At 38.8% G+C, this 18,621-nt stretch overlaps 1 protein-coding gene across 1 annotated transcript; it reads left to right on the plus strand.

The window, feature by feature from the left end:
* Positions 1-1,810: 1,810 nt before the first annotated feature.
* brdt (bromodomain, testis-specific) lies at positions 1,811-14,951 on the plus strand. Its single transcript, XM_069679646.1, has 19 exons — positions 1,811-1,839; positions 4,996-5,247; positions 5,392-5,529; positions 5,836-5,974; positions 6,208-6,329; positions 6,778-7,128; positions 7,210-7,338; positions 9,054-9,251; positions 9,351-9,532; positions 9,625-9,899; positions 10,711-10,824; positions 10,914-11,033; positions 11,234-11,464; positions 12,079-12,149; positions 12,584-12,647; positions 12,725-12,831; positions 13,085-13,278; positions 13,778-14,003; positions 14,115-14,951. The coding sequence occupies exons 2-19, from the start codon at positions 5,056-5,058 to the stop codon at positions 14,178-14,180; spliced, it is 2,919 nt and encodes a 972-aa protein (XP_069535747.1). The 5' UTR covers positions 1,811-1,839; positions 4,996-5,055; the 3' UTR covers positions 14,181-14,951.
* Positions 14,952-18,621: the final 3,670 nt, after the last annotated feature.

The raw sequence follows: 18,621 nt of genomic DNA on the forward strand, positions 1-18,621 counted from the left end.
GAGGAGTTTTAATTTATTCATTGAAAAACAAATACCCGTTGTTACTCCTCACATTTGAAACATCAGGGGGCAGATCCTTTTCCTAAATGACCTCCTCCCTTCTGAACAAGCTTCCTGTCATTGTCAGCGGACGGACACTGTGTCAGTATTTATGGTCCGATCCAAAAGTCATTCAGGACATATGACACTTTTTTATTTACTACTCATGCCTTTCACTTTCTACATCTAGGTCAACCTAAGCTGCTTTAATTCGAGAGCAATACATATTCCATTAATAGATCATATATAACACGTTTAGGGCTAATTATATAAAACTGTTGATGACCTGAAATGAAGAACACTTTAGGACACAGAGAAGGACAAACACCTCATCAGTTATGCAGGTTAGTTATGGGGGCTACCACTGACTGATTGTATAAAAGGAATTATATACAGTTTACAATAAAAGCTGCAATAACATTAAGTCTAGCTTCTCACTTAAACATGCAAAGATCGACAGTCAGTCTTTGAAAATAACAGACAAAACACTTCAAAACATTCTTGGCCTTCATGACTTCCTGTGTTTGCTTTTTGGAGCGAAATAACATTTCGTCACATCACAAGGAATTATTTCTTGTCTATTCAAAACTGAAAATGTTTCACTCAATCATTTTTGTGTTTCTAAAACTCAAACAAAGCAGTATTCCACTCATTTCTGCTGTCAAGTCCCCGTCTTTAGTAGGATATTTTAAACCCCACATTTTTACCAATGGCTCTATCTGGTGGTCAGATTGTGTAAATGCTGTAGAATACGTTTTTAGACAAAAGTCTGTCTTGTAGTTAAAATGTTGGTTGTTTTGGCCACTTTGGCCAATATTCTAAAATAAAACACAAAACTTTGTTGAGCTGTACAGAACGTTATGAAAACATGATAAAATAAGATTTTCCGTTTAATCAATTGCGGATAATGGCGGATTTATAATTGTGCTTATCAATGGTGAATATGTCGTTATAGCTAGTTTATCTGTTTGCATTAAGTATACATAAAGTATGTGACAAGAAATAACGACACAATAACTTAATTCAGTCCACACTGAACAGGTATCCCCTCAAATTTCCAGTTCACAGGAAGTAAATATATGCTTAGTTCGCGAACCGTGGTAAAGCCCACAGTCGGGCCCTGCGGTTTAATACTCTGAACGATCTTCATTATATTTAGAGATAAGTCTCATTCAAACGTGTTAATAGTCCTCAATGACTCCTCAAATTATTTTTCTCTCACTTGAGAAAGGGACCACAATGGTTGTATCTTATTGAATATTATATTTTTTTTTTATGGTAAAGAGGGGTTGGTAGTATTTATATGTTCGCTGAAATTAAGTTTTCCGATTCTGGGTCAGCCCGCGAACTCACCGCTCCGCCCAGATCCCAGTTTTCCGTTCCTGTAGATCTACACAGACACATAACCCATTCAGTAGCAGGCAAATCGCCACAGCATGTACGCGACTGTTTTTGTGTTTGGTGACTTTGCACAAAGCAGTCAGAATTCTTATCGATCGATAATCATTTAAGATATTTTGTGAATCGTGTTACCATTTTATTCGGAGCAACTCAACAAAAATATATCATGCTTTCAATCTCAGGTAGCTATACATTTGCAGGAGACATAGGGAGTTTTTTTTTGCATGAAATAAGTGGTCTCGAGCGTTTTTCACTGCAGAAAAGCGACCTAACACGTGCAGGTAGAGTTTGACCAATCACTTCTAGAGGCTCGTGCAGAGGGGTATAAATTTGAGGCGGTTGCCGTAGAGACATCGGCCACTGAAGAGTTGAAAGAGAGAGCCTGTGATTTCTTGCAAGGTAATGCTAGCACGGTAACACAACGTTTACAAATGACATGTTTTTAAATTATGCACTTTCGTTAATGAGACCGGTGTTTATCTATTTATGCGTGAAATATTTGCGAAAGCTGTTAGCTGAAGACAGAAAGAAACCTATAACGTTAACGCGAGTATGTTGCTAACCTTAGCTTTAGCTAGCCGTTAATGCTAACATTGTTTTGCGAACATGTCATGCTTGCGTGAAGGGATTCTTAAAATGCAATTGATGGACCGTAACAACCGTATTTCGCCAAATAAAATCAAGTAGTTCAACTAATGAGAGGGTGAAAATAATTATTGCCTTGCCGACTGCTAGCTTGCTAACTTTAGCACAACGGCTAACGTTTCAAAATCGCAAATTTTATTATGATTGCGTAAGTTATGATTAAATCCTTTAACCTGTTCGTCAAAAATGGACACCACCGTAGTGTTCAAACCAAACACTGACATTAGCTTCATCAACTTTAAGCCCTCTCTAGAAACATGTTAGTCATTTAGCAAAGTGACGTTGGCTAGCACAAGTGGCTAAACTAACCGGTGGGCGTGGAGGTAGTTGCACGTGTTGGCCCGAGTACTGTCAACAGTGCAGCATGCAGCCATGCCCTCTCTTAATGACGATACATATCATTTGGGAAAATTACCCATATTTTAACGCTTAACAAGTCTGATTGTTTCGCAAAGTTTTAAACTATATGAATGCAATTATTAGCAAGCGTTTAAGGTTAAAAAAACGAATCACAAATAAACTTGGAAATGTTTTGCAGTACAGCATTAAAAGTCGTGGCAGGTTCGTGGGGAATCAGTTTCATGCCACGTTAGTAGGTTAAATATAATCTATAGTTTGTTTTAAGTAATGACTGTTGTTGCGAGGATTCAGTGGTTAAATGGAAGCTGGGTACAAATGTTATTTCAGTCTATTAGGAATGTGCTGCCATGTAGGCTCTGTTTGTGGTTTGATAAAATAACTGAAGAGTTTTTACTTAAAAAAAAAAGCAGAACTAACGTTTCAGAATGTCTGTAATTAAATGTTCACTGTTATTATCTGTTGGTATTTTCTTTCTGGCTTTATGAAAGCTGGTACAGAAGTTTTAATCATTTTTGGTTAAAAATCACATAGGCTGACCTTTTAATTTGCTTAATGTATGTGATGAGACACTGATCTCAGTTTGCTATTGCTGAATATACATACATACATATGTTTTTTTACACTACACTTTTTGTCAACTAATGGATGTTTTACATTGTCTTTTTTATATTTTACATTGTATATTATGTAGCAGCTATTTTGTGTTCCAAAAGAGATGACCTTGATCCATCAGGCTGGATGTGCTGAGGACTGAACAGTGGAGTCTGTTTTTTCAATTTTCCCAGAGTTGTAATGTTTGAAACAGTTGACTGGAAGTGGAGTTAAACACAATTTATTTTTACTAAATTGCATTTGTTTCTTTTTAATATATGGCAGTAAAAGTAACATTGAAAGAGAAAAAATCCTGTGTAGGGGTGGGCGATATGTCCAAAATTCTATATCATGATGTACGATTATCATATCCGGATAATGTATATCACGATATAGCATGTTTTCTGGTAATTTAACAAATAGTTAGTAAATATGAAATCACCACACGGTAAAGCCTTTTTTTTGCATGATCCTGTGTGAATTAGATACTTGACAAATTAAAAGTATGCAGTGTTTGTTTTCGCTTGGGCTGAGCCTGATTCCTTTTCTGCATGTTAATGTCCATGTTAATAAACAGCGCCTCCCTCTGTGGTTCGCTCCAGGTTCACTCCCATGTGCAAGGATCAGAACGTAAAGCATTGTCAAAATGACGTTAAAATAGCTGTAAAGCAGTTCAGCCGCTGGTTTTGTGACATCGTGATAGAGACGATATAGAAAAACACATATGATCGACATTTTCATATTGTTTTAATGATTTGTATTTATATTGTCATATTGCCCAGCCCTATCCCTTTTGTATGTGTTTAACAGTAGGATAGTGAAGTATCTTAACCCTTGTTCAGGTTGTAACTTTCTAAGCAATGCAACTAGTAATTGTTTGACTCAGTTAACTCAATTGGTTTCCTTTAAGTGACGTAAATTACATTAAAGCAGAATGTGTTTGTAAGAAGCAAAAAAAAGAATCGTAAATGCAAAGCAATTTTAGCTTGTAAAAGACTTAGTATTTAAGCTATTAATTAGTCAAGTTACTGATTAATTATGTTCTAATGGTTAGCTTTGCTTTTTCAGAAATAGGCTAGTACTTTCTGTATGAAAGTACTAGCCTATTTGCTATATGAAAGTGAACTGTGTGAAGCGCTTTATTTAATTACTGAAATTAATTTTGCTTCTTCCTGCACCGGACAAACAAAGTTATGATGAGCTGGATTACACTAAATTCATTAATGTATGAAAGAATTGTTTTCATGTCGTCTTTATTGAAATAAAATGCAAATAAGATGCAGAACTTGCAACGTTAATTTATTTTTGGTGTGTTGTCAAAAGAAAGTAATTGGGGTGACAGGATATTGACAAAATTTTCATCTTGCAGATTTCATCAAAGCTCTTTGTTTAACAAGAAATGTTTATTTCTCGAAGACATGAGTAAACTCCTATTGTAAGTTTATTACAAAATGTTACATGAATTTTCTTCTAACTGTGCAGCAAGTTGTACTTCACACAAAACACCCTTAGAAGTTTAGTTCAACCCCAGCTTACATGTTGCACAATAAGCCTAAAATAAGCCATACTGAAGCACTTTTTATGACATTTTAAAGCAGAGGCTGTTTATGGGATATCTTTTGTTACTTTTTCAATTATTAAAAGATGTTTTTTCATAGAGCTGAAATACTGAACACCACAATTTCTGAGAGATGCTGTAGGTGGCAGTGTTACCACTCAACTGGAAAGATGCCTATTTTGAGCATCTGCTGTGCTCTAATCAATTATCTATTTGACTAGCATCTACGTTTTTATTAATAAAACAAAAAGATGGACTATTTGTAATATCTTTTCTTTTTAATAAAAATAAATTGAACAGGTGACTTACTATGAGGCCTTCACATAACTGCAATAAAGATTAAATCATTTGTTATTATAATTTTACAGAAGTACTGAAAGTACTCTTTACTCCCTGTTTAGGAAAACCTGTGACAAGTTGAAGCAAAGACTACTGCTTTCTCCCTTCATGGCCATAACAAAATGTCTGATGTGAAAGTCTATCCGACTATGAGTGGCAACCCCCCTCCGCCAGAGGTCATAAATTCCAAGTTGCCTGGACGCACAACCAATCAGCTACAGTATCTGGAGAAGGTGGTCATCAAAGCTTTATGGAGGCATAATTTTTCATGGCCCTTTCGCCAGCCAGTTGATGCAGTGGCACTGCGTCTTCCAGTAAGATATAGATATGTAATATCAGGCTACCCCCGCCCCTGTTCTTAATCTCAAGTATGAGATCTTAAATTATACTTTATTATACTGAGATGTAGGAAGAGCAGTGTGCAGTGTTTTCCTGTAAATGTCTTTGTTGTCTTTCAGGATTATTATACAATTATTAAAAATCCTATGGATTTGAGTACTATTAAGAAGCGTCTTCAGAACAAATATTACTGGAAAGGACTTGAATGTGTGAAGGACTTCAACACCATGTTCACCAACTGTTATATGTACAATCAGGTAAGATGACACGAATGCGGTGCTTTATAAGCACTGTACGTATAACTGTAAAGTGCAAGTCAAACAGAAACAAAAACTTAATGGAAATTTTGTAAATCTAACAACTCTGAACTGTTCTTTAGTCCCTGTTTAACATAGTGTAATGCAGTTAAGGTAACTTGTGTAAACCCACTTCAATAACTAATTCTTTTCTTCTAATTCTTCTTCTTAAGGTATTTTTCTGCTGTCTAAATAGTATTGTCATAAGAATACATGCAACATTGAGTGCTTTTATTTCATTATAATCTGTATTGTTTCTTTCGGCAGCCTAAGGACGACATTGTTTTTATGGCACAGTCCCTGGAGAAGCTTTTTTTGCAGAAAGTTTCCGAAATGCCAGAGGAAGAGTTTGAAGTCACAACAATTACTTCAAAGGAACCAGTGAAATGCAGAAAGACAAATACAGGTCCTAAAAATGTTTGGCCTTATTTGCATGTTTAGATGTAGTAGTGTGTAATAGTGTGTATGTAATAGTGTTTGTTGCAGATGTATTTGAGTAGGACTATCAAATATACCAAACACCAACAAATACAACCATATATATTGTAGTCTGGACAGTAATTGTGCTTCTTTTATTGTATATTTTAAAATGGTACCCAATTCTTGCTCGTGTATTATCATGTATCTTTTGTCATGCAGGTGCAATTAAGCAGAGATCCTTTATGTCAGAAGTTGTTCTCCAGCAGACGGTGACAGTCATTCCTTCCAATGTCCCTCAATTCCTCCAACCTATTCAGCTCTCTGCACAAATTGATGCAACAGTTAGTATTGCATTGATTTGCACACAACTTGCGCCATATTTAAACTTGCTTCAAGTCATGAAATATCTTAAGTTTTGATATTGATTTAGCACATCTACAAAAAGGTAGGTAAGGACTTGTAAATATTGATCAGCTTTAACAGTAGATTGTAACAGTGTTGAACCCAGCTTACCGGTGGTTTGTATAATGAGGGATGTATTGAGAAATATTTTATTGGGCGCAAAATGATTCCTTGACATATTTTTCTTTTTTCCAGGAAATGACAAACTCTAAAATATCATTAAGACAACTGAAAAAATAACTTTTGTAGTTGTAAGAAATGTGATAGAAAGACTTATCAACGTATTTCTGCCCTGAACTGAACGAAAAATGCTAATTCTAAATTCTTTGTGCCACTGCTTTGTCTTACTTTGAGCTGATTGATTTACTGTTTTGCAACCCGTTTCAGATTAAAAAAGGTTTTAAGAGGAAAGCAGAACCCACAACCTCCACCACTTCAGTGACCACCAGCAGTGAGGTCTCTCCTGCCGAGGATCATTCAGCACCTTGTACATTATTCTCCAGGCGGGGCAGTGGAAGACCCATCAAACCTCCTAAGAAAGACTTGCCCACCTGTGAGGGCAAAAAGGTCAGACTGTCTGAGCAGCTCAGGTGCTGCGATGATATCCTGAAGGAGCTGCTCTCAAAGAGACACTATGTTTATGCATGGCCATTTTATACCCCGGTTGATGCAGTTGCTTTGGGCTTGCACGACTACCATGATATAATCAAACAGCCTATGGATCTTGGTACCATCAGGGTAAGTGCTGATTTCTCTGAATATATAACATTATTTTCAATATAAGTTGAATACATTTTCCTCACAGTGTCATTTCCTCAGAAAAAGATGGACCAACGAGAGTATGCAAACGCAAAGGAATTTGCTGCTGATGTTCGGCTGATGTTTTCCAACTGTTACAAATACAATCCCCCTGCGCATGAGGTGGTCTACATGGCCCGAAAACTGCAGGTAGAGGTCTTTTTCTATCAAATCAGAAGTAATACTTTAAGTCACCATTTGTGTTGTTGTTGTTTTTTTGGTTTTGTAAACAAAACTAACTATAACTATCTTTATATTTACAGTTGACCACAAGGATGAATTCTGTGTCCTTAAGGCCTTATGTATCTGTTTTAATATACTGAAAACTGCCCTATTTTCTTGGGACTTTTATTTCCTTGGGACCTTTAGTAACTTGTTATGATAGCAGAGGTTGTCTGTAATCCTAATTCCACGGAATCTACCATGTCCGTAATCTGTTAACACAGAGATTACGTGATTTTTAAATTTTTTTTGTGATCTCATTGTATTTTTTTCCTCCTTTTCTGATCTAGCATTATGAAGGCTGCATTGGTAATTACAAAATACAGTTTCAAAAGCTTTTTTGGTGCAAATTTAGGAGGCTCTCCTCACTACACAGTTTGGAGACAGATTTCAAGTTAAAACTGAAATCCATCACCTTAGCAAAAATCATGAAAGATTACCTTATGGATGACATTAATTGCAGTATGATTTTTCTATATTTAAACAGGATCAACATTTTCTTTTGTTATTATTATTATTATTATTATTATTATTATTATTATTAAATCACATGAGGTCCCCAGGGGGGTGCACTACGAAGCAGAATTTGCAGTTATCAAGGTAACTTCAGGGTTAACTCTGGGTTTTCAGTACTACGAAGGTGGTTCACTTCTTGCCGGGGTAGATCACCATGGTAACTTGTGCTGAACACCTAACCTGCTCCGGGGCAGGTTATATTTAAGATAAGAGATAAACCTGTACTAAACACCACCTACTGACCAATCAGGTCTGTTGATTTGGGAGCTCTGTGAGCAGATCGTGAAAGAGGAGTAGGAGAGAGCGGTAAAACACTTCCCCCTTACCGACTGTTTTTATTAAATATATTCATGAAAGATATTCATAGAGATGTACTGATGTACATCTATAACAGAGACTGATAAAAACAATGAAGCCTGAAGTACTTTTGTACTTATAACATATGAAAGAAAGCATTCTTACAGCTGTAAATTGTGGTTTTATTTTTATTTGCTCCATAGTAAGATTTAGACTTATTCTCTCAGCCCAGCCGTATCAGTCATTAACATACATCTCTGCAACGTATTAATCTAATGATGGAGCAGTGATATTGTACTTGTGCATTTACAAAATCCACTTTTTTTTTGCTTTTTGTCCTTCCTGCATTTGGCTGCTGCAGCTGGGTGGAATTTATTCTGGAGTATGTGTTATTCCCTCATATCTTAGTTTGCTCTGAGTTTGTAAAATATGCAGATCAGCTGACGGCGGACTTGTCCATATTTAGATAGAAAGCGCTCATGGAAACCTTGGGTTGACTTATCGAGTTGATAACCAGCGTTGTGTGACCGCTTAGCGCGATTGTCTTTGTCAAGTTAAGTGAAGCCAGATCAGGAAAAGTTACCCTGGGTTTGTCGAACTTGCTTTGTAGTATAGGCCCCTGGTTAGACTACCTCCATACGAATGGGTTTAAGTCTAAAGTACAGTCAATAAGTATAGTCAATCTAATTTCGACATTGATTAAAATAAATAATTTTTATATTTTTCAATGTTTTTTGTGTTTAACATCCTTTCAGATGGGGATATCAGTCTGACTGTTGCAGCAGGAATGTTAGAAAAAAACGAATCAATGTTTTTGGTTGTATCAACAGGAAGTTTTTGAGGCCCGATATCTGAAGGTCCCCCAGGAAGCAGAGGGTTGTCCCTTACCTCATCAGCGAGTTGACAAGGGAAAAGGAGACAGAGTTGGAAATCTGTTGACATCATCAAGCTCTGAAAGTGATAGCTCCTCAGACACAGAGAGGTCATCCGAAGAGATGGCCATGCAGCTGGCCAGTCTCAAGGAGCGGGTTGGTATATACATGCCAGTAAAAGTGCACATGGCTTTTAAGAAGTTATTCACTTCAGTGCATTTTACCTAATTGTGTCATTAATGGCTGGCTTCTCAGTTGAAAGCTGTGAGTGACCAGCTGAAGAGACTCACCCAACAGCCACAAATGAAACCAAAGAAGAAAGACAAGTTGAAAAAGGAAAAAAGAGTCAAAGAAAAGTATATCGCTAGACTAAAGCACAAATCCTCCAAATACAGATCTATGGTTGAAAAAATGGCTAACTGCAAGAGCTCAATTATGTAAGTGAGCTCCTCTTGATCATATAACAGGGTTTATTTATTTTCTACAACATATCCAAGGGCTAATATTACATGGTTTTATGTGTGCGTAGGCATGGCAACAGACACAATATTCACGGAGCACATTCAAAATGTGAGGATGAGGTGACTTACCAGGAGAAGAAGCAGTTGAAACAAGACATCAACAAGCTGCCGGGTGACAAGCTGGGCAAGTTGGTCAAAATCATTCATGCCAGGGAGTCGTGTCTGCGAGACTCCACTCTGGAGGAAATTGAGGTTGACTTTGAACTCCTCAAGCCTTCCACGCTGAGAGCCCTGCAGAAGTTTGTTGGAGCATGTCTGAAGAAATGCAACAAGAGTGTTAACAGTAAGTACAGCTCAAATTATTTATGTTTTATTAGATTACAGTGTTTCCTCTAGGATTTTTTTCCAGCAGCGGTTGTTTGTAGTCTATACATCTGGAGGCTTTACTGGCAGGAGAGGCTGTCATAGCGGAGAGAGTCAGGGCCCGTAGAGCATGTCGGCGACTCCACATCCAGGGGGGTATCTTTCAACTTCCTTAATCAGCTGCACCTCGTCCATTGCGGTGTTTGCAAAGCTACAGAAATAGGAACCGGGCGTCTGACAGCTAAAAAGTTCAGCTCAAAACTGAGCCACTCTTTATGTGGCCTAGTTGAAATGAGGAGTTAGATACACAATAGCTCCTCATTTCACTACAATGTTGTGGCAGCTGGCTGGAGGGACATCGCCAGCTGAGCTGAAAGTTTGATACTGAGCACAGCTGATATAGGCACGTGGATTGTTTGCATTGTGTAATAGAACTGAGTATGAGTCTGTGTGGACAGAGAGCATCCGTGGAGCGGACCCTTGCGTGTGAGGAGTAAATTGGTCCTGCTGTTTATTTGGTTGCCACGACTTTGGGGGGGGATTGACTTCCTGTGACTCCTGTCACTGTTTCAGTGCTCTTCCTCAAGGAGGAGAGAGGACGAACGATCGTTCATTTGGAGTGGAAATCTCCGCTGTCGTCTAATTGCGACTTCAGGACATGTTATAGAAATCTAAAGCAGTGGTAGCACAAATTTTGTGTGGAAACACTGGATTCAGAAGTCTGAAGTTATGTCTTATATAACTAGTATTTGCAATGAGAATAGAGTGTTATTATCTTGTCTTCCCTGCAGAACAAATTCAGGTAAAGCCTACAGGAGGAATGCAGCCTGGGAAACTAAAGGATGCAGTAAAATCTCAAACTGTCACTAAAGAGCAGCACTGTATAAAGAAAAAACACCCAGTAGGTAAGAACTGAATTAGATTAACAATGTAATTAAACAGTCATGCTTCAACATGTGAGACACTGAGTGTAAAACTTTTTTTTTTTTAACAGCTATAATCATTGCATCTCCTGACCTCAGCAGCAGCAGCACCAGCTTGTCATCATCCAGCAGCAGCAGCAGCAGCAGCAGTAGTAGTTCTAGCTCCTCTGATAGCAGTGACACTGAATCAGGTTAGTTGCGCACCCAGTAACGCTCTTCTCTCTTACCTGCCTTTGTTTTACCCTTTCTGTCTCCCCTGCTTAGAGGAGAGTTAAGCTACTGCCACTATTTAACTGGATGCCTTACTTGATGCAAACAGTTTTGGGGGGAAGAAAAGGACTGATGCCTGGCTCTCCTAGACCCTGAATTATTAATGTGCATGTCTTTTCAGTGCCAAAAACAAAGAAGCAGAAAAGAAGGAACTCTTGCCAGAAGACAAAGTTGAAGGAGACTCACCCTGCCTGTAAGCAGATATCAGGGACGAAAGATTTAACAAACACTGCAGTGAAGACATGTCCTGCCCCTCCTGCTGTGCAGTCGTCAGTAGCAGAAACCACCCAAGGCCAACCAACACTACTTAATGCAGAGCAGACCTGTGACGAGCTGACTTTATCACCTCCAGGTACTGCTTAAATCTGTCCTTTTTTTTGTCTCAACTGAGAGGGATTAGTTTCACTTATTGAAATGTATTGGATCTTTAGGTTGTAAAGTGGAAGGTAGGAAAACTGGGTTGCCCTTTGATTTAACTTCAGTATCAGAAAGTTAAAGAAGTTAAAACCCATCGACATTATACATGTTTTAATTTATATTTCTCTGTCTTTCCCAACCTTTCCTTACCCTTTGTCCCAGTGCCGTATCAGCATCAATACTGCTGCCCCGTGCTCACAGATCAGCTTCATCAGCATTCTCACTGCCAGTGGCCCCACATTATGAATCGTACAATTGCAAATAACAAACCTTCCTCCTTCATAGCCTGTTCACCTCAGGTTGCCTGCTCCCTCTCTACTGTCCTATGTGCTCAGTGACCTTGAGAAATTTCCAGTATGACTTTAAGTGAAGAATTATAACTGTCCTTGTCTTTCTTTCAAAGTCAATCTGCCTCTTCTTGTCTTGAGCTGATATTACTGTACACCAGCTCTTGCTCTATGCTTGTCTAAATGCTCAGTTTCTCCTTTGTCTCTCACATAGTTTTGGTTGTTGAGTCTTGAATTAACTGCTTTATTTTCTGTTTGATAGATTTGTCCGCCCTTTTATCACCAATGGCATCTCCAGGAGTTTTGCTGGACTGGGCTGCTGCCAGATTTGAGGTACTACTATCTTGTGACACACTTTTAATTGCTACTTGAGATGAGTCTTGCTTTGGATTGTCTTTGTTGTAATTTCTGCCTTTCTGTTGGCCTCTTGAATCATTTTGCAGTGTGATTAACCTTAAATTAACTCACTTGTTAAGTGCATGTAACAAATGTAAGGCCAAGTTACATTTACAGAGGACCCCGAGGGCTTTGCTTTGTTGTACTAAAGAGCAAAAAAAGAAAAACAAAACGGCATCTGCCAGTTGTTTTAGAGTACATCAAGGCCTGTCATTTTAATAACGTTTTCAAAAAATAAAGATAAGACTCCAAGGGAATTACAATGAAATAGATGCTGTCCTTATCCTTTCAATTTGATATCAGGGAAATTATTTTCTAAACCTAAAGTTCAGAAAACCTAAAGTTTTTAAATATCAGATATTACCTGTCAGCAGGCCCCGGTTCTGTCCCCTCTGAGAGACAGCCCACTGCCCTCCAAAGATGAGACGAGGTCCAGTAAGTATACCCGCACTTTGACAAGACTATTCTTTAGCCAACATTTTACACTTATTTATTAGAATTATTTTTGTCAGATTTCAGATATCCTGAGGATTTTCCTTACAGTCAGCTGACTAATGTGCCTTACACCAACACAGCAAGTAATTCAGCTGAAGAGGAAAAGCCCCAAATACCCAAAAAGGTTGGTAAAGGTAGTTTTAGTTAAACCAGCTCCGTCAGAGCTGGTTATATGAAACATCTACGCATACTAAACTTGTTTTTTAAATGTAAACATAAAGATACTTAATTAAAGTTAATCAGTTTTAACATGCAGTCAATCTTTCACCCACCAGATGGCATTAAATCATTACCCTTGTCTGCTACATTTTTTGCTCTCTAGAGGCCAAACATCAATTTATGCATTTATTAAAATTCATGAAATGTGTCTTGTTTAGGACATAGTTCTGAAAAATGCAGACTCTTGGGCAAAACTGGTGAGGCAGTCCGTCGCTTCAACCGTAATCAAGTCCTCAAAAGAGAGCTTTCAACAGTTCCGTAAGGCTGTCATAGAAAAGGAGGAACGTGAAAAAGCTCTGAAGAAGAAACGTGAGGAAGGAAATAAGGAGAGGGAGGCTCCTGAAAAGAGCAGGTATTTAACACATACATAGACTATTTACAAGAGGTGGACGTAGCGTCTCGCTTTCAAAAGTGAAGTCTTTTTAATGGTTAGCACGGAGCGTAAAGACGGAGCGTGGTTGTAGAAATAAGATTGTATGTAGCGATATCAGAAAATGATCCTGCTAAGGATAGAGATTAAACTGCATAGCCACCCTGTTGTCCAAATATGGTCACTCCGGCTCCAAAACAAGTTGGTAATGGGCCAAAATACCGAACTCGAAGCTTCAAAATTGGGGTTCACAAACAAATGATTGACTTCATGGTGGCTACGTCCACTTCTTATATACAGTCTATATGGAAATGCATTGCATAGCTTCAGAATTAAATTTCTTAAAATTGTTGCTCTTGGAGAAAATTTGTCACAATGATTCATATTGTTTAAATCCAAGTTTTTTGAAAGAATTATAATTTCAAGTGGTATTTCCCTGTGAAAGCTTGATAACCAATCAACAAGAAAATTTTCCCTCTAGCGTTCCTAGTCCATGTAAAGCAGAAATGCATGTAAACCCTACGAAAGAGGCGCCTGATTCACCAGAGAGCATTTGCACAGAGCCCACTGTAGACTCTCCTACAGATTTGGAGCAGCAAAAGGCAAAGTCTCCAAAAGAATTACAACCTGTAAGCACACAGTCCTCTGTGGATAGGGAAAGAGAGATGGCCCGCAGGAAGGAGCAAGAACGTCGCAGGCGAGAGGCTGTGAGTAACATTATGTATCTTTTTAGCTATATATACAAACACACACGCATTGTAGTATTTGTGAAATGGTTGATTAACTACTATTTTGTTGGGTGTTTTTTCTCTTTTTAGATGTCAAGTATTGACATGACGAGGCAGCGGGAGATCATGACTGATTTTGAGCTTAAAATGGACTAAAAAGCAACTGGGATTAACTTGGAGGGAGAAGAATTCTGTGTGTCACATCTTGAACTGTTGGAGATTTCTTGGGCACTTAACTTCACATCAAGCTTGTTTTTTCTGTGACAAAAAAATGTAATCTTTATTGAGGGAAAAAAGCATTGGATAAAATAAAAATGGGTCATGCCCTTAATGTGTATTTGAGATGGTTGGTGAATGTCTGCACTGATGCACTCTTGAATTGAATGAAATGAGATGAGAACTGTGAAAATTCAAACCTGAATTGAACCTTTTGTTGTTTTGTCTGTTGGACAACATTTGAATGTTTCGACCTACAACCGACAGCTGTGTATGACGAGCCAATTAATGCGTCCATGCACTAGTATAGATACCACTTTGTTGTATTGTTAACTGTAACGTGCAGGATTGTTTTGTGCTTCTGTTTAGTTCTCCCATAAACCCTTTCCACCATGTTTCAGTTTATCATCACTCAGGAACAGAAAATAAACTTATTGTAGACAAGACACTCGTTTATATAACATATGTTTAAATGCATGTATGCATACTCTTATTTTCTTTTGAGAGCATTCCTGCACAGGAGTAAAAATTGGAACGAATATTGGTTGGTCTATGCCACAGTTTCCAACGTGCAATTGGATAATCTCAGTTCCTTGTTTGCTTGACTACTTGAAAAATGTGTTTACTGCACACATGCTGCACTTTGTTGTTCATACAGTTCCAAAGTTGTGTTTGGAGATTATATACATATTCTGTATGTTACAGTTTATATATGCTAAAAGATTCTTTGTTTGTTTTTTTTTACTCATAATAAAGCTATTTTCACAAAGCAATCTGACTCACTTCCTCACCACATACAGTTGTATAAAAGCAGTGAAATGCAGACTGCAAAAACCTGTCTGATACAGATTTCCCTGCTGCCCCGTCAAAGAATTGAGCATGATGTGTGTTAAAGATTGGATTTATTTACCTGTTTTATCTTCTATTGGATATGGAGCTCATCTTGAAGTATCTGCACCACTTAATACTTTATCTTCATCTTACCGTCTGTTTTTGTTCCTATAGGTCAGGTGTGATTTTTAAATGTTGGATAACCAGAGCAGGAGGACCAGCAGGTGATATTCAAATGTTAGGAGGTAGGCCTACTTCCTCAGATAGCATAAAAGTAGATTAAAAAAATTATGATGTTTTTAACTCCTACCTATTGTGGAATGTCTCAAGCAACCCCTGAGAAGACGGGCACTCCGGCTGTGTTAAAAATGCCATACTATACTGTACTAGCAGTACGCGCTGATTTGGCCAAAATCTAGTATGCAGTTTGACAACAAAATCAAAATGTGCAGTATGCAAAAAATACCTGGATGACGTACTGATTCAGAAAAAATCTGCAGAATGCATTGGACCAGTCTACCTTGCCTACTGTATCCCACAATGCAAAGTGCTGTAACGTCACAACGGCAGTTGAAATGGCAGACGGCACCAGAAGGGGGGGTGCTTTAGCTAACGAAGCGGCGGTTTGCTTTTTGTCTGGCTATTGTTTACTTCCGCTTTCCAAAACCGGAGACTGGCGCCTGGTGAACATACCTCAAAATGAGTTTGAAAAACTCCTCCATACTACATACTACTGCCGAACGCAGTATATAGTATGTAGTATATAGTATATAGTATCCGATTTCCAACTCTGCAATAGTCCCCATTGTGGAGGCATCTTCAAGTGTGTAACTGTCTTGGCGCCAACCTAAGAATTCACCGCAGCCTTTTGTACAAGGTTTGCCCAGAGGTCTTGTAAAGCAGCAGCCGGATCACAGGAGGCCAGAAGGGGTGTTGTCAACATAAACAAGGATGGCAGTGTTTCAGTTGGCCACAAAAAAGTTCTGGCAAACCATCAGGGGACTCAGGAAGACAAAGCTGGGCTTGGCCTAGGCTGTGCTCAGCAGGGGAGAACTGCTGACACTAACTGAGGATATTGTTGGGTGGTAGAGGAAGTACTTTGTGATACTCCTGAACCTAACCACTACACCCTCTTTAGGGGATGCAGAGTAAAGACAGTGAAAGCCTAACACATATCCCTGGCAGAATTCTCTTAGGTTAACAAGTTCTTCAGCAACAATGTGCCAGGTGTGCATGTACAGATGCAGATATGGTAAAATGTAGCGCCTTTCTAGTCTTCTGACCACTCAAGGCCTTTGTACACTTTCGTTCATGCATTAATACACCATTTTAGTGCCACACAAGAGACACTAATCAGCTAAAAATTCATTCACATTCACACTGCAGGCTATGCCTACGGGAGCAATTCAGGTTCAGTATCTAAGCCCAAGGATACTTCAGCATGTAGACTGGAGGAGCTGGGGATCAGACCACTGACCTTCTGATTGGGGGACAACCTACTCTACCTCTACCTAAACTTTTCAGGTATGCATGGAGGTCCATTTTTTAAAAAGGAGACCAAAGGGTGTGCTTCAGTTACTGCGGTATAACCCTGCTAAGCCTCCCTGGGAATGTTTACTACAGGGTGCTGGAAAGGAGAAACCATGTGGATTCTTTGTGGACCAGCTCTTTATCTTGCAGGGCTAGTGAAGGGTTAAAGGGCCCATGTGTGGATGACATTAGCCCTCATATGCAGAGGGCTCTAAACATTGTCGGGTTGTCTTGGCTGACATGTCTTTTCAATGTTGCATGGAGTCCGGATGTACCTGCACAATGGCAGACCATGGTGTTGGTTTCCATTTTTACAAAAACGGGGACTGGAGAATGTACTCCATGTTTTAAAGGAAGGGTACTACTACCCTGCTCAGCTCTCTTGGGAATGCTTTTACACAAGGGTGCTGGAAAGAAGGGAACAGGCCTATATCCTTACAGGCTTAGTGGATGGGTAATGAGAGATTGTCCAGCCGGTCTACATTTGTGGATTTGGAGAAGGATTACAACCATGTTCACCCAGGGAGTGTTCAGGGTGTATTGCTAGAGTATGGGGTAAAGGGGCTGTTGCCATCATGTGCTTTTATAATCCAACCGAGAGCTGTGTCCATATTCTGAGCAGTAAGTCAAACACGATTTCTGTGATTGTTTGATTTCACCTAAAGGCACAGCCATGGGGTGCTTCAGCCTGTGGTTCTGTTGGCTTCACCAGGCAATAACCATCCACATGCACGGTGCGGTTTGCATGAGCATGCATTCACAGGTGGTCAGCAGGTGTCAATAATGCTCACATTGTATTGGACTGCTGTGGTGACGAGGCAGCTTAGCCACAAAGCTAAGCTCCAGATTCACCTGTCAATCTACGTTTCAACCATCGTCCATGGTCACTGGCTTTTTGGTGGTGATGAAAGAATGAGATTGCTGCAACAAGTAGGCAAAATCAGTTTTCTTCCGAGATAGAATAGGCTCACCCTTAGAAGTGGTAAAAGAAGCTCATACAGGGTGCAAGGGATAGAGCTAATCCGCTTCAGGTACGGGCTTCTGACTTTCCTTTGGAGGTTTTCCAGGCACACTCAACCAGGAGACCACAGGTTATACTCTGAACATGCTTAAGGAATATTAGTTTTGGAAAACCTCTGAATTCCCCAGGAGTTTCTGTAAGACCTTGCTGAAGAATGGAAAATCTGGACTACCCAGCGTAGCTGCTACCACAACCAGATCCCAGATGATAGTTTAATAAATGTGGTGATTTAATTGTAATGAATTGTTGGTTTTGTAGCTGTGGTCACTCACTATCTGTCCAAATACGTTTTCACAACATGGAAACACGAAACTTGTTCTGATAAAAAGCTTATAACTGAAGTATATAGTTAAGTAAATGATTTACTAACCATATCCATTATAACACCTTGATGGACCAAAGAAACAACGGTGGTGGACGGCTCCTCTTTCTTCACTGCAGGACAGAGAGATATAGAAGATCTTTGACAGAAGAAGACTTTTAATTCTTCTGTAAATGGTAGATGAGATGCCAGACAAGTGAATTTCCCTTTGGGGATCAATAAAGTTATTGTTATTGTTATTGTTATGAATAGATACTAGTTTGAACTTCCAGACCTTTTATAAAGGATACCCTATTAAAAAGTGCGTCCCTCTAAAAAAAAACCTTATGTGTAAGGCAGTTGTGTGCTGTGCACACAGATGGTGATTTTGTACTTCTAAATACAGAGTTTAGAAATAACATTATTTTTTCAGCGACCATATGAGACTCAGTTCTTTCACCACTTAAAAGAAGAAAGGTGGATTATAATTTATGCCACAGCAGTTCTTTGTTTCCAGCCATTAGGTCACATTTAAAGGTAGGGAGGCCCCCATCACGTCCAAGTACAGTATTTTTAACTGATTAGAGGTCAAAGGAAATGTATCAAGCTTTAATTATCTTTTTACTGTGCTTTTTAATCATTTATGAAACAGAATATCTTATTCATGAATTCTGTTATATTTCATTATGTCAGCATTT

The sequence above is a fragment of the Semicossyphus pulcher genome, unplaced genomic scaffold (assembly GCF_022749685.1).
Source record: "Semicossyphus pulcher isolate SPU_LCO1_2020_fin unplaced genomic scaffold, fSemPul1.0.p SCAF_4, whole genome shotgun sequence".
Lineage (NCBI taxonomy): Eukaryota > Metazoa > Chordata > Actinopteri > Labriformes > Labridae > Semicossyphus > Semicossyphus pulcher.